Source organism: Canis lupus, chromosome 27 (assembly GCF_003254725.2).
Source record: "Canis lupus dingo isolate Sandy chromosome 27, ASM325472v2, whole genome shotgun sequence".
Taxonomy (NCBI): domain Eukaryota; kingdom Metazoa; phylum Chordata; class Mammalia; order Carnivora; family Canidae; genus Canis; species Canis lupus.
This window is the reverse complement of record NC_064269.1, coordinates 40047362-40060664: the sequence shown is the minus strand read 5'-3', so window position 1 is coordinate 40060664 and position 13303 is coordinate 40047362. Positions and strand designations below refer to the sequence as shown.

At 46.2% G+C, this 13303-nt stretch overlaps 1 protein-coding gene across 9 annotated transcripts in view; it reads left to right on the top strand.

The window, feature by feature from the left end:
• LOC112669066 (uncharacterized) overlaps positions 1-11521 on the top strand; it is a 32055-nt gene extending 20534 nt beyond the window's left edge. For 2 of the 9 annotated variants that reach the window (XR_007406325.1, XR_007406324.1), the window contains 3 exons: positions 289-354; positions 5327-5430; positions 6207-6829. Coding sequence is in view for 1 of the 9 variants with exons in the window: in XM_049102353.1 (XP_048958310.1) it covers positions 545-721; positions 5327-5430; positions 6207-6231 (306 nt within the window). In the remaining 8 variants the exon portion in view is untranslated. The other 7 variants (XR_007406326.1, XR_004809786.2, XR_004809785.2 and 4 more) reach the window with 7 other exon arrangements.
• The last annotated feature ends 1782 nt before the right edge of the window (positions 11522-13303 follow it).

Below are 13303 nucleotides of genomic sequence, written 5' to 3'. Positions count from 1 at the left end.
GGGAACTGCAGCCTGAGGGTCACTGCAGAGACTGGAGATCCCAAGTGGAGCAGCAAAGGGTGTGAGGATTAGAACAAAGTTATGGGCAGTGGAGTCTCTTCAGAGGTGCATGATGGGTGGTTGTCCAATGCCCAAAGGTAGGAACAGTGGGGAGGTCTGCAGTCAGTGGTCATGGGGCGGGGGGCTGAGGAACCTGGTAGACCCTCAGCTGGCCATGTGGTGAGGGAGGGAGAGAGTGAGCAGAGGAAGGTGGTTTGGACAAGGAACAAACACTGCTCTCACTTACAGGTGCCCACATGGCTGGTACATTGGAGACGCTCTGGAATAAATACACCTGGGCCTTTGAAAACGGAGGTAGGGAATGATGTCATTTAATGGGAACTTTTGTTTGTTTAGCCACCCCATCTTGATGTCTGACGTTTGAGGAACCAGAGATGGTGACTGAGCAAGGCCTTGGGAACTGGCTGAGGGGAGGGCTCGGGGCTGGTGGGCATGGTGGCCAGCTCGGCTGTCTCCCTGCCCCTTTGCTTTTCTAGACCTGAGGATGGATTCCTGGTTCCTGGTACACTCACCCTTCCCTGTCCCCCTTCTTTTTGTCTTCTCTCTTCTGGTGGTGGCAAGTCCTTGGTTCATGTCCAGATGGAAGCCTCTGAGGTTAGCAGGACCCCTCGCTGCCTACAACCCGGGCCTGGTAGCTCTCTCAGGGTATCTATTCTGTGAGGTAAGGCCAGTGGGGCCCTGCAGAGTTCTAGAGTCTCCTCCTTTTTTAGGGTGCCCAAAGACCATGATCTGCCTCAGCAGAATGCTGAAAGCCTTGGAGCAGACACATGTAGGAGCTGGGGTTCTGTTCCATCTCTGGTGATCCTGCCTTCCTTGTAGAGACACAGATCCCATTTTCCATTTTCCTATTCTTTAAATGGAAAAATAGAAGTCAGTAGCAAGCAAGATAGAATTCATTCCCCCACCCCCCTACACACTCACCTAATAGAACTCCCAACATCTCCTGTTTCTACCTAGGCTCTGTTCATCTCTGCTCAGTGTTCTGAGCCCCAAACATGGGGTTCCTTCCAGACACCTTGCTCTCAGAGAATGGTTGGTCAGCATGAGCACTGGGCGTGCTCTGGGTGCCAGGTTTTGTGAGGACCTGTAGAGTTGCTACTGGAGAAGGCACAACCGCCCTCCAGGAGATCCCGCTCTAGGTGGGGAGTCAGATGTGGAAATGGGTGATTACAATTCAGGGAAGGCAGGGCACAGAAAGTGTGTGCCAGGGACAAGAGGGGTCAAGTAACTTGGCAGGTGGCAGTGAGGCGCTCTGGCTAAAGAGCTTGCCCCTTCACCTCCAACCCCTCTGCCTCAGTGTACCAGCTAGGAAGCAGTCAAACCTGAAGAAGCAGGTCCTGACAGCCACACCTCTCAGCTTCCCTCCTCTATCTATTGGTCTCTCTTCTCCTCCAGCCCAACCTCTGCACTGCTGATGGGATGATCCTCCCAAATACCTACACACCAAAAGAGACTTGTGGCCCTCTGAAGGCTTCCTGGCAGCCTTACCCTCTGTGGATGGGTGTAGAAGCCTCGCACAGTTCTCTAGGCTCAGCATTGCTCCATCACCTAGGCAGCCTGCACACCTGCCATCTCCAATGCCGCACTGTTTCCCAGGCCCACAGCCTCACCCCATGGGCCCCAGGCCTTGGCACATAATTGCTTCCTGCCAGAAATGCTCTTGTCCTGGGTGCCCTGACAAATTCCTGCATGTTCAGCAGGCCAGGCTTCTCCTGAAGCCTTCCTTGGCTCTCTAAGGCCAGGTCATTTGTTTCCTTCCTTAGGTTTCCACCTCCCTTCTCCTTGGGGGGAACTAGGGCCAGATTCTCCAGCTGGAGAGCACTGCCTGCACGCATCTCTCCCCAACTCCACACTCAGTGACTTTCTGGTAGCTCGAGATCAGTTGTGGTGGGAGCATTTACACCACAGGAACTGGCCAACACTACAATCCACCCATCTTCTCCCACCCTGGCAGCCTGGTAAGCATTTACCAACACTCTGCCATCCCACAATTTGCAGATTTTGTTGGTCTCCCCTCCAAAGAGCAAGTGCTTCAAAGCAGGGCCATGTCTCACTTTTAAAAGTCAGGCCCAGCATGGTGCCTGGTACCATGTGGAAGATACAGATAACTTGTGAGACATGAGACATGCCCAGAGAGCTTATCATTTAATTGTGGCAAAAATTACTCTGCTGCCACCATAATCCTTTGAGAATCTGCCATGCCCACATCCACTTCTTGCTCAGAAGCCCTTCGTAGCTCCCTTGGCCTATCTGACCAGTTTGGGAAGTCCTGCAAGGTAGGGATTTTTGTCTGATTTGTTTTAGGGAGGTGGCTTGGTGCTCAGAACAGAGTCTAGCACGGGGAAGTGCTTAGTACTATTCAACATGTCATTGTCATATGAATATTAAGTGATAAAGTTCAAGCTCCTTAAAATAGTCTTCAAGACTCCTTGTTAATCAAGTCTGTTCTCTCTCTGCATCTGTGGCTGCTCCTCCCCTGGTGGAAGCCTCCACTGCATTCTGACTGATCCCTTGGAGTTGGAAGAGGTCTGGGTAACCAGCATGCCTCCCTTGGTGTGAAGCTGCCTCCCTTCGCCTCTGTTTGCCCAGGGCCTCCTCCTTCTCCAGTCTGCTACCAATGTCTAGAACACCTCCTGGTTCCTACTCTTCATCTGGCCCCAACCTTACAAGTAAGGGTTGTTTCCTCCACCTCAGTGAGCCTTCGAGTTCACTGGGGGCAGGGCTGTTGTCTGCACAGCTTGGTGTTCCTCTCATACTCCAGCACCTAACTTAGGGCCTCACACATAATAGGTGTCCAGGGTGGTTATGTGGTCCATAGTTGTGCACATTAAAGCAATTGAGAGACCAGCAAGACGTCTTCAAGTCCCAGCATCTGCTCTAGCCATTCCATGGAGTTGCTCTGATTAGCAGTCACTTGCTGACTATCAGTGAGGGTTGGGGAGGGATGGTGGTACCCAGAACATGACGGGGGAGGTTTTAGCTTCACAGGCCCTGAGCCAGGTAGGTAGGTCTCATGGCAGAACATGCTTTATGACTTGATCTTTCCTTCTGTCTTCTTCTTGGTTCATGGCCACCTTGTTCCTGGCTAACTATGGCTACTTCTGCCGGCCAGTAGGTTACCATCCAAGCGGGCTCAGAATAAGGGGATGGCAGGGCATAGCAGTGTTAGGCCTTGAGAGCGGGTTGATAGGATCCACTTTGTAAAAATGGATCTTGATCAGATGGTGTCACCTGAGACTCCTGAGACTTCTGATGGGAGGCAGTGAACTGGTTGGTTCCATAGAGGCCCAGAAGACCTCAGTTTGAATCTCAGCTCTGCCAGTTACTTACTATGTAGCCGTGGGCTGCTTAGTTACCTTTTATGGGCCTCAATTTTTTGATCTATAAAATGGGGGTAATAATAGTTATTTTATAAAAGGAAACAACTGGAAGATGATTGAAATAGATAATGTATGAAAGTGTTTAGCTCTGGGCCTGGCACACACTGAGCTAAGTGGTAGATATTTCATATTTTTTCATATTTTTTTAGCTGTTCTGTTCTCTGTTCAACTGGAAGAAGAGCAAGTAGTTTCCTTACAGAAAAAAAAAAAAATCTATCTGAGACTTGACAAGTCACCAGGTAGTGATCTGGATGCTGAATTGAGGGATGTTGAATGATGGGTTGAAGTCCTGTCGCTCAAAGTGTGGTCCCCAGACCAGCAGCATCTGTATCACCTGGAAACTTGTTGAAAATGCAGAATTTCATGTCCCACCCCAGGTGCACTGATTCAGAATCTGCATTTCAACAAACAAGCTGACCAGAAAATCTGTGTGCTCATTAAGATTGAATGGCTACAGGCTAGAGTACCTTTGGAGAGTCTTTCTGTTAATACTTCTGGTAGCTTCTCCTTTTCCTGTGCTAACAGGCATCTTTGGGCAGGCGGGTGGGCACCGTGGGAGCAGGAGGTGCAGAGGAACAGTGGGGACTGTGGCTGAAGCCAGCCCTGTCTGGCCTGCTGCACCAACAGCAGGACCAGCAGGCCGGATGAGCTTCCCCTTGCTGCCCAGAAGATGGCAAACGTGAGCTGGTGGTGCTTCTCAAAGGCCATTGAATTGCCCAAAATTCTGAGTGCCAGGTTGCTTTGGCTCTTACACACTTGTAGGGAGTTATTTCTGCTAGCTAGGTCTGGAGTGGTTTTGGAGGTGCCTTGTTTGAAGCCTTCCCTCCAGCACTGTTGTTGGATGTTCTCAGGGTTGTCCCAGGTGGCCACATCTGAGGCTGATCTCAGAGTAAAACCTCGGTTCCACTAGTGGAAGTGGACACTCAGGGGTGTAACATCTCACATCACCACAGTCCCATGCACTCCCCCTCTTCATTCATGCACCTGCATAAATGTGTGCATTTGCCCCTGTGAGCAACCAGGTTCTAAGCTAAATGAAAATGAAAAGATAAATTTAAAACCCTAATATTAAGTGGCAAGGATCATCAAGCAGCAAAAGCCATTCTTAAGTGTTAATGACAAGAAGAAACCTTGCTTGTGAATCCAGAAAGCTTGTAGGATTGAGTGGGATTGCAGCAAGGTTCATAATTTTAGGGGAGTGATGAAAGGGAGGGGGCTCTTTCTTATTAAAAACTTGACAAATGGGGAAGCCCAGGTGGCTCAGCGGTTTAGTGCCACCTTCAGCCCTGGGTGTGATCCTGAAGACCTGGGCCCATGTCGTCGGGCTCCCTGCGTGGAGCCTGCTTCTCCCTCTGCCTGTGTCTCTGCCTCTCTCTCTTTCTCTCTCTCTCTCTGTGTGTCTCATTAATAAATAAAAATCTTTAAAAAAAACTTGACAAATGAACACTGAGCAGAGAACATTTGGGAATTTGTCTTATGGTTGTCTGTGTCCCAGCCTGGGTGTTCAATACCTGAGTTCTCTTCCCAGTGCTCTGGGAAGTGGGATAAGATATTGGAAGGAGCCCAGTTTCTGAAGCCAGACTGTGTTCAAATAACCTTGGGCAAGCTACTCAATCTGTCTATGCCTTAGTTTTCCCATCTGTAAAACGTAGGTAAGTTTAAAGTGTATACTATTATGAGTGTTTATAGAATATTTAAACATGCAAAGTACCTTGAACACAGTAGATGGTATCCAGGTGTTTGACTAGTGTTATTTTCCCTGAGTTCTAGTCTCCCTTCCAGTAAGGCAGGCAGAATCACCCTGTTGTTCATGACAGTTGAGGCCTCAGGAGAAGAGTGAAGAAATAAGGTCCCCAGAATTGACATAATCTTTTCTTCCTCTCCAGGTCTTCTGTATATTAGGAAGGAAGCCAGAGCAGATCACCTTCCTGCAAGTCTGCCATGTTCTTCAATCCATGGGGTGGAGTCAGATATGTGCCGCAGAGTCAAGGTAAGTGACACAGATGCAGGCAGCCCTGCCCCAGGCCCTTGTGAGGAAGGCCCCACTCTGCTGGGCTGAGTCTCCAGCTCGGGAGGTGTGCATCCTGTAAACAATGGTTTGGTTCTAAGGTTCCCCTTCTTTGTGGCCATGAGACAGGCCTTTGCTTCCATTTTATCTCCGTTGTTGTCAGAGCTTCCTAGCCACCCTCTCTGGTATGGGGGAGGGGACAGTGGGAGATTCTCAGGGCCGTGTGCCCAGATGGTACAGACGGGAATTATGAGCGCTCTCATCTGGCACCCCATCAACCCCAACCCACCATCATGACCTCAGGTGTCTCGTGCCAGACCTCACGGTAGGACCTTACCAAGGATTTTTTCTGTAAGATGTGTGGAGGAGCTCTCTGCAGCTTCAAAAATTAGAACATGAAAGAAAAACCCAAACCACTAGGCCTGGCTCCACTATTTCCCTTTATCTCCCCATCCTACTCTGTTGCTTTCTTCATCAAGATGCTGAAATTTTGGTCCATGTCTTCACATATCTGTACCATGGACTGGCTAGTCCGGGGCCCTGTGTGCAGCTCTGCCTGTGCTGGAAGTGACATGTAACCATTCTTCAGCAGGTAAAAAAGACCCATTAGCTCCAGGGGCCATGGCTGAGCCCTAGGTTCTATTCTCAGCTGCACCTATGATGAGATATCTGACCATGAACAAAAGCCCAAATCATCACTGGGTCTTCTTTAGTTTCTCAACTTGCAACTTTCTCACTGACTATCTTGTCAATCCTAGAACCAACCTTAACTCACCGACGTGATGTGGGACCGGCAGCAAATGAACTCCACACTTAAGGCTTCAGTCTCATCTGTGAAGTGAAGGGGCTGGGCTATTTGGCCTCAAATCACTAATATCCTGAGATCTTGGGATCCCTGACTGATCCTCCAGGTGACTGAGTGCCTTGTGTTTTGGGGATCACCATTGCCAGATGCCCTCACGGACCTAGGATGGACGAGTTCAGGTCCATGGCTGGATCGGGGCAAATGGGACACCAGGGCCAGGAGAAGGGTCAGGAAGACTCTTTAGATCCTAAGTTAGAAGAAAATGGGAATGGTGCTTCATCAGGCTTCCTGGCTTTTCTCTTCCCAAGTGGCAGGAGGCCTGCCCCCTGCTGGCAGACAGGGAGGTAAAGACAGGAGGGGGCAAAGGCAACATCCTTCTAGTTCCTTAGCCCTGCTTCTCACTGCTCTCCTGGTTATTTTCTCTCATTCTTCCTTTCACCCAGGGTCAGTGTGTGGCCACCGCTGCCCACTCCTTCTACAATCTCTTCACTGAGCGCTCCGTGATGGGCTCAACATGGTGGGCAGAAGGCAGCATGGGCCACAGCCCACCCAGATACCTCTGGGCCTGCATTTTGTTCTGTGAAGAATGGAGGAGAGTTGTCTTTCTTTTTTAGAGTTCAGGAGGACAGAATTGGACCACGTTTCCTGTACTCACTTCTGTCACAGAACTCTCCTATGGATTTGTAACGGTTTGCACCTCTCCTTCCTTTACTGGATGTGAGCCCTCCCAGGAGGGACTGTCTTACGCTCAATGTTCCCTGTACCTGGTACAGCGCCTCCATAAATGTGCATTTGGACCCTTGTTTTCCACCACAGGCAGTCATGACTGCTAGTGAAGATCAGGGCTGGCCACACGCCAGAAGTCAAGACTGGCTTGATATCTAAACTTCCAGTAGGAAAGGATGATAAGAATATCTAAGGGTGAGCGTAGGTCGGTTTGCTTTCCAGCGTGGCTGTGTGAACGAACATCTGCTCCTGTATCTCTTCTTGCCTATTCTTTACTACCTTTTTGTAGTTATTCTGTGTGTGTGAATGGGCTGATGGAGAGGGCTACGTGTATATGTCTAAATATTTGTTTTCAAATGTACACGCATGATCCATTTGGTATTCTCTTTGTGTTATTTGCTTGTCTTTTCTGTAAGTCTCTGTAAGTGCCACACGGTAATAAAAGCCTACTGGGATCAATACTTCTTCTATCCCCAGTGGGAGATGTGGAAGTTCGCTGACAATTTCTGAATGTTTCATGTTTCACTGAGAGCCTCCCAAGAGGATGTGAGAAAATGAGAAATGGGAAAAACGAATACTGCTATCTACTTCATAGAGAGGGAAACTAAGAACCAGCAAAAGGGACTACATGGCTGAAATCACATAGTATGGCAGAAGCAAACATTTGCTGAGCCACTTAAAACTAGGAGTGGAGAGTCTTGGGGAAGCAGTTGGCCTGGGAGCTGTGTCTGTTTCCAGGATGCTTATTTTTCCTTTATAATCCCTCTCCTTAGCGCTTTTCCTCCACTAAGTAAATCCTTCTTTTGTGTTGCCTCACCAGTAAAGAACATTCAAGAACTGTTGAAGTTTATGCAATGCTATTTGGGGACTATTTATTCATCAGGTACTCTAGTTAATTAACTCAAGGCCAAGCAGGGCTGCATCCTGTGGACAGTATATTCAGAGAAAATTTCCTCTAAGTTATGCAGGATGTGAACACATCCCACACACTTTTCCATACGCAGGTTGAGTGCCTTTGGAGGTGGGTGCCTATTTTAAGGCAAACTTTTTTTTTTTTCTCCTTAAACACATAAGAGTAAAGTCTGTTCATTTGCTTAGCAGCCAGGAGAAGGGAAAAAAACTCATCATTCCAGAGTTCAGAGCTAATGTTCATCAGATCTTTGTAGCTGCCTCTGCCTGATTAAGCAGCACAAGAGGAAGTGATAGGTCCCAGGTCATGTCTGAATGAAGTAAGATTTTGGCTGGGGAGAGCCTGGTGTAAGGCAGTGTGGTAGAGAGGGTTTAGGGAAATATCCTTGGTGAACTGAAAAAATCCTTTCTTTAACCTGCACTATGTTGTAGTGACTCTACCTGATTCAGGAGTACTATGTAGGCATTGTTTACCAGTGTAGAAAGGTTCTGTGAACATTACAAAACACAAAGTTATTTATATTTGTCAAATTATAGCCAAATTTATAATTAACATTTCAGTCCACTTCCAAGAATTTTTAAAGATAATGATAAGCAAGGGTGCTGGTTAAAATTTTAAATATATAGCAGGGTTGTGCTGTAGCCCAGAAAGTGGCCACGTGCCAAGACAGAGAGGCCCAGAGTAGCCAGTGGGACTGTCCCAGAGACAGAAGTAAAGGGTTTGTGCTGCATGTGACATAAGGGTGCAAAAGCTGATGGTCTGGGTTCCTGGCTATCACTTCATAAATCAGAATACATCTAATAGAAGGAATAAAACCCATTCAAGATGGAGCAGCTTTGTGATCATCTTCTAGCTCAGAATTCAATGATCATTCCCATTCCTGCCAGCTGACACAACACTCCATTGTGTACTCAGCTGAGCATGCATCCCAGGTGCTGCTGGGCCTGGACAGGTAGCTGGAGCCAGAAATTAGGAGAAAAGCCATGTTCCTCTTCCGTCACCCTCCCTTTCACTCTTTCATGGGGTTCTCTGTGTTAATGGAGGAACCTTTCCAAAAGAGGACAGTATTTTGTCTTTTGTTCCTGGATGGTCTTAGGGCAAAATACCTGCTACAAAGGTAGACTTAATTAGGGTTTTTGGAATTGAAGCTGTCCCAATCAGGATCTAAGATCTTATGGATTTGCAAGCTTTAGGTAGTCATCAAGCTGGTCCGGCCGATACTGGTGGGAAGAAGAGGGAGTAAACCACCAAAGAAGTAGAATATCTTGATTTGAGTGACGTGCATATTAACAGGAGAGGGAGGACAGGGGATCATGAATAAAATAGGGAAGACCCATTTCCAACAGTCCACATAGAGCCATTATAAAGGTGGAGACACACGCTGGACAGCACGCACTGGGGAGCCCTGGATTCTCAGAAGCAACAGCTGAGTTGAGAGTCTGCCTTTGTCTTCTTGCTGCCAGGGGGATGTGGGCAGTTCACATCATCTTTTAATGTCTTTTTCATGTGTAGAATTCAGGTAGAGGGTGTTCTTAGCTCTAAAAAAAATACTCTGATAGAGCTGGGGTAATAATATATGATCCCACAAAACCCCGTTCTTTTAAAAAATGTAATAATTTATCAATACATAAGGGAAGGGAGAAGAAATGTGTGGGAAATATCAGAAAGGGAGACAGAACATAAAGACTCCTAACTCTGGGAAACGAACTAGGGGTGGTGGAAGGGGAGGAGGGCGGTGGGGGGGGTGAATGGGTGACAGGCACTGAGGGGGGCACTTGACGGGATGAGCACTGCGTGTTATTCTGTATGTTGGTAAATTGAACACCAATAAAAAATTATTTTATTAAAAAAATACAATATTAAATAAAAATGTAAGAGCATCCCAATTTCACAGACAATTACATGTAAAATATGAACATAAAAATGTTAACAACACCATCTTGTGAGATTATGGATGTTTTGAATTTCTTTGTATTTTCCTGTTTTCTGCAATGCCAGTTTTTTTAATCATAAAAATTTTACTATTACAATGTGACATATTCAGGATTCCTAGGTTGTTCTTTTTTTCTGAGAATTATGAGAGTATTTATTTGATCTGCTCATCAGATCTTCATTACTGACATGGGTGGCACAGTTGACTCCACTACTGACTTCTAGGTCATGCAATATACAAATATGGAGGGTATACTGTGTTCCAGGTGCTGAGCTCTGTGTTAGGGATCTGACACATACCAAATAGGATTTGCACTGAAAGGATGATGTGAATACTTAAAAAGCTAAACCGTTAGCCACTTCCACTGGTTCAGGACAAGTTAGGTAGAAAGGCAAGTTTGTCCCAGCGTGGTAGTGAAAGAGGAGTTTCAACAAAAACTTATACTTAGTTTCAAATGTGAAAATGGGGCTGACACCCATCCTAAATCCAACCTTCCTGTGTGACTCCATTCATTGGTTTGAAGAGAGCTTCCAGAACATTAGAAGTGAGGCATCCAAATGGAGATCTGAAATCCTTTCTTAAAAATTAACCAAATATGATACATTTAAATAATTATCCATGTCCAAGAGTTAACTTTTGCCCAGACCATGGACTAATTTACACTTGTTAGCAAAGGCTTTTTGAAGTGAGAATCTAAGGGGGAGGCTTCATAACAATCTTTACACGTGGAACAAAAGTGGATTGATTAGTTGTGAATGGTAGTGATTATTGAACTATAGTTTTGTTGAGTTTCCAATGACCTTAGTATTTAAAGACGTACTTGAAAAGTGAAGAAAATGATGAGGAGAATCAATATAATGACAGAGCCATAACTGGGGCCTTTGCTTCTTGACTGCTTGTCTGGGCTCCTTGTCTTCTAGGCCTGGGTCAGCATGAAAGGAATGTATTCTTGTAAATAGGGCAGTTTAGATATCCCAGATCCTAAGTCCTAGCTCATAGCTCATCCTACTGGAAAAATTACATTAGGCTTTCTATCTGCCACTACCGCCATCCTGTGCCTCCTTTCGTTCTTTTTTTTTTTTTTTTAAGATTGTATTCATTTATTTGAGAGATAGTGAGAGCCAGAGCAATCACAGAGGGAGGGGCAGAGGGAGAAGCAGACTCAGCTGCTGAGCAGAGAGCCTGATGTGGGGCTTGATCCCAGGACCCTGAGATCATGACCTGAGTGGAAGGCAGATGCTTAACCTACTGAGCCACCCAGGTGCCCCTTGTGCCTTCTTTCCTGTCCCCTATTTCAAACATAGTGTACTTCTTTGGTGCTTAAATTCACCATGTAGCTCAGTGGTTGCAAAATACAAATAGGATCGGGATGAAAAGAGGGGGAGAAGGGAAAGACACGGAGGGAAAAATTGTTTTAAAAAGCTGATTTTTAAAAGGAAGAAGGAAAAAAGGTATCAGCAGTCTTCAGATTCTCTAGGAGCCAAAAAGGGTAACACAGGTATGGTTTTAGAAGCTCCAGCACCAGATCTGAAGACAACAGCCTTACAGAGACTGTTTCGCCAACTCCCACATTGGGTCAAGTCCCTGTGACTAATCCCTTACCATACATACCTCCTAGTGGTCAGTTTCTTTGATACAACTCTGGCTGATATCATTTCCCCGCAGGGTATACAGCTCCACAAAGTCACAGAGAGCCCTGAATTAAAAATGGAGAGAAGCTGCCTTTCAGCTGTGTCTGCAACCTGTTAAGAACGGAGAGCAAAGGAGGCTGAGCCGGCAGCGATTGCAGGTGCTCCTGCAAGGATCAAGAGCGCCCTCCAGCGCCAGGATTGTGAACTTCACCCCAACCCTGGACAACCTGGGGCTGTCTGAAGATCCAGCTTCTGCTTACCTTTCTTCATTAAGGCAGCTAGATAAGGGGACCTTCCCTGCATTAAGATTATCAGCCAAATCATCTGAGAACAACAAACCTAAATTCTTGGCTTTTGAGGAAAAGTCTAAGTTCACATGTAGGGAAAGATTGGAAAATATATATGAGATTGAGCAGGGTTGGGTTTTTTTCTTCTTCTTTCTTCCTCCTTTCCTTTTCCTCTTCTTCCATCCCCACCTGCACCCCCACCATCTAATAAAACCAAGGGGTCGTGGAGGTTGGAAGTTATGTAATTCAGTTAGACGTGAGTGTGGAGACTCTGTGTCATGTACCAGCTTCATTTAGTTTGAAGATTTGAGCAAGGGATAACCTTGTTGAAGTCTAGGGATGTGATAAATCTTCCAGATGAGACAGTAGATATACAAATGGACAATGGTGAGACCATCTATAAAAGTAGAGCTCAGATCCAGTCTGCAGAACCAACCCAGGAAACCAAACCATTACTGATAGTACCCAGCCCAGGAAATCAGAGAAGCTGTGAGATCAGCCTCTCTCAGTGAGATCAGATCAGGAAATCAGCCTGCTAACTACAAGTCACTGGTAGGAAATAAGAGCAACCATCTCTAGCAAGTGGTCCAGAAAGCCACACAATAACCTCTATAACAACCACCTCAAACACTAGGACTTAAAACTGACAGATTCCCTAATTTTTGTCCCTGCTCCCAACTTAGGACCAACCCAAAAAAAGCTAAATATGCACGCACTCCTGACCAATTGCATAGGATGCCTTGCTTCAAGTTAGCACACCAACAGTTTCCCCATACCAGCAGCCTCCAATCAGGGCACATCTGAATCCTTTCCTTCCCACTATCTAGGTTTCCTAACTCTGTCTGCTTTGAGATTCTGCCAAATGCAATGGAGATTGACTCCCTGCTATCACAAGCTTTGCTTGTTCCCCTTTGGTTCCACTTCCTTTATTTGCACATATAGAAGTCTCCTGTGCTTGCAACTGCAGCAGCCTTAAGGTAGTATGGTCTGCCTATGCTGGAGAGGGCTGGAAAAGTTTCTTGAGTTTCTCGTGACTTTGCACTGACCCAAGAGGTAGGGTTGCCAAATAAAATGCAGAATGTCCAGTTACATTTGAATTTCAGAAAAATAATGAATAATTTTCAACATAAATATGCAATATTTGGGGCATACTTATTCTAAAAAGGTATTCGCTATTTATCTGAAATTCAAATGTAACTGAGTGTTGTATATTTTTATTTGCTAAATCTGGTAATTCTACAAGGAGGGCAACTCAGTGCTCTCATGCCCCATTCCCACAACTGGAAAGAAAAATTTAAGAAGTCAGAAGTGAGATCCCTGGTGAGTCTAGAAAGAGTTTCAGAGCTAAAAGGGGGAAAACACATCAGAGGTGACTTGGGTAAACTTCCCAGGGATTGGATGAAGATACAGCTGTGTCTCAATGGATTGCCACGGTAGAGGAGGCATGCCCAAAAACTAGAAGCAAAATGATCATTGTAGAGCAAAATAGTGAGCTGGACATATGTAGGTCCAGAAGACGGTGTACACTTCTCACCAATGATGCTACATTTGTGTAAACATTAC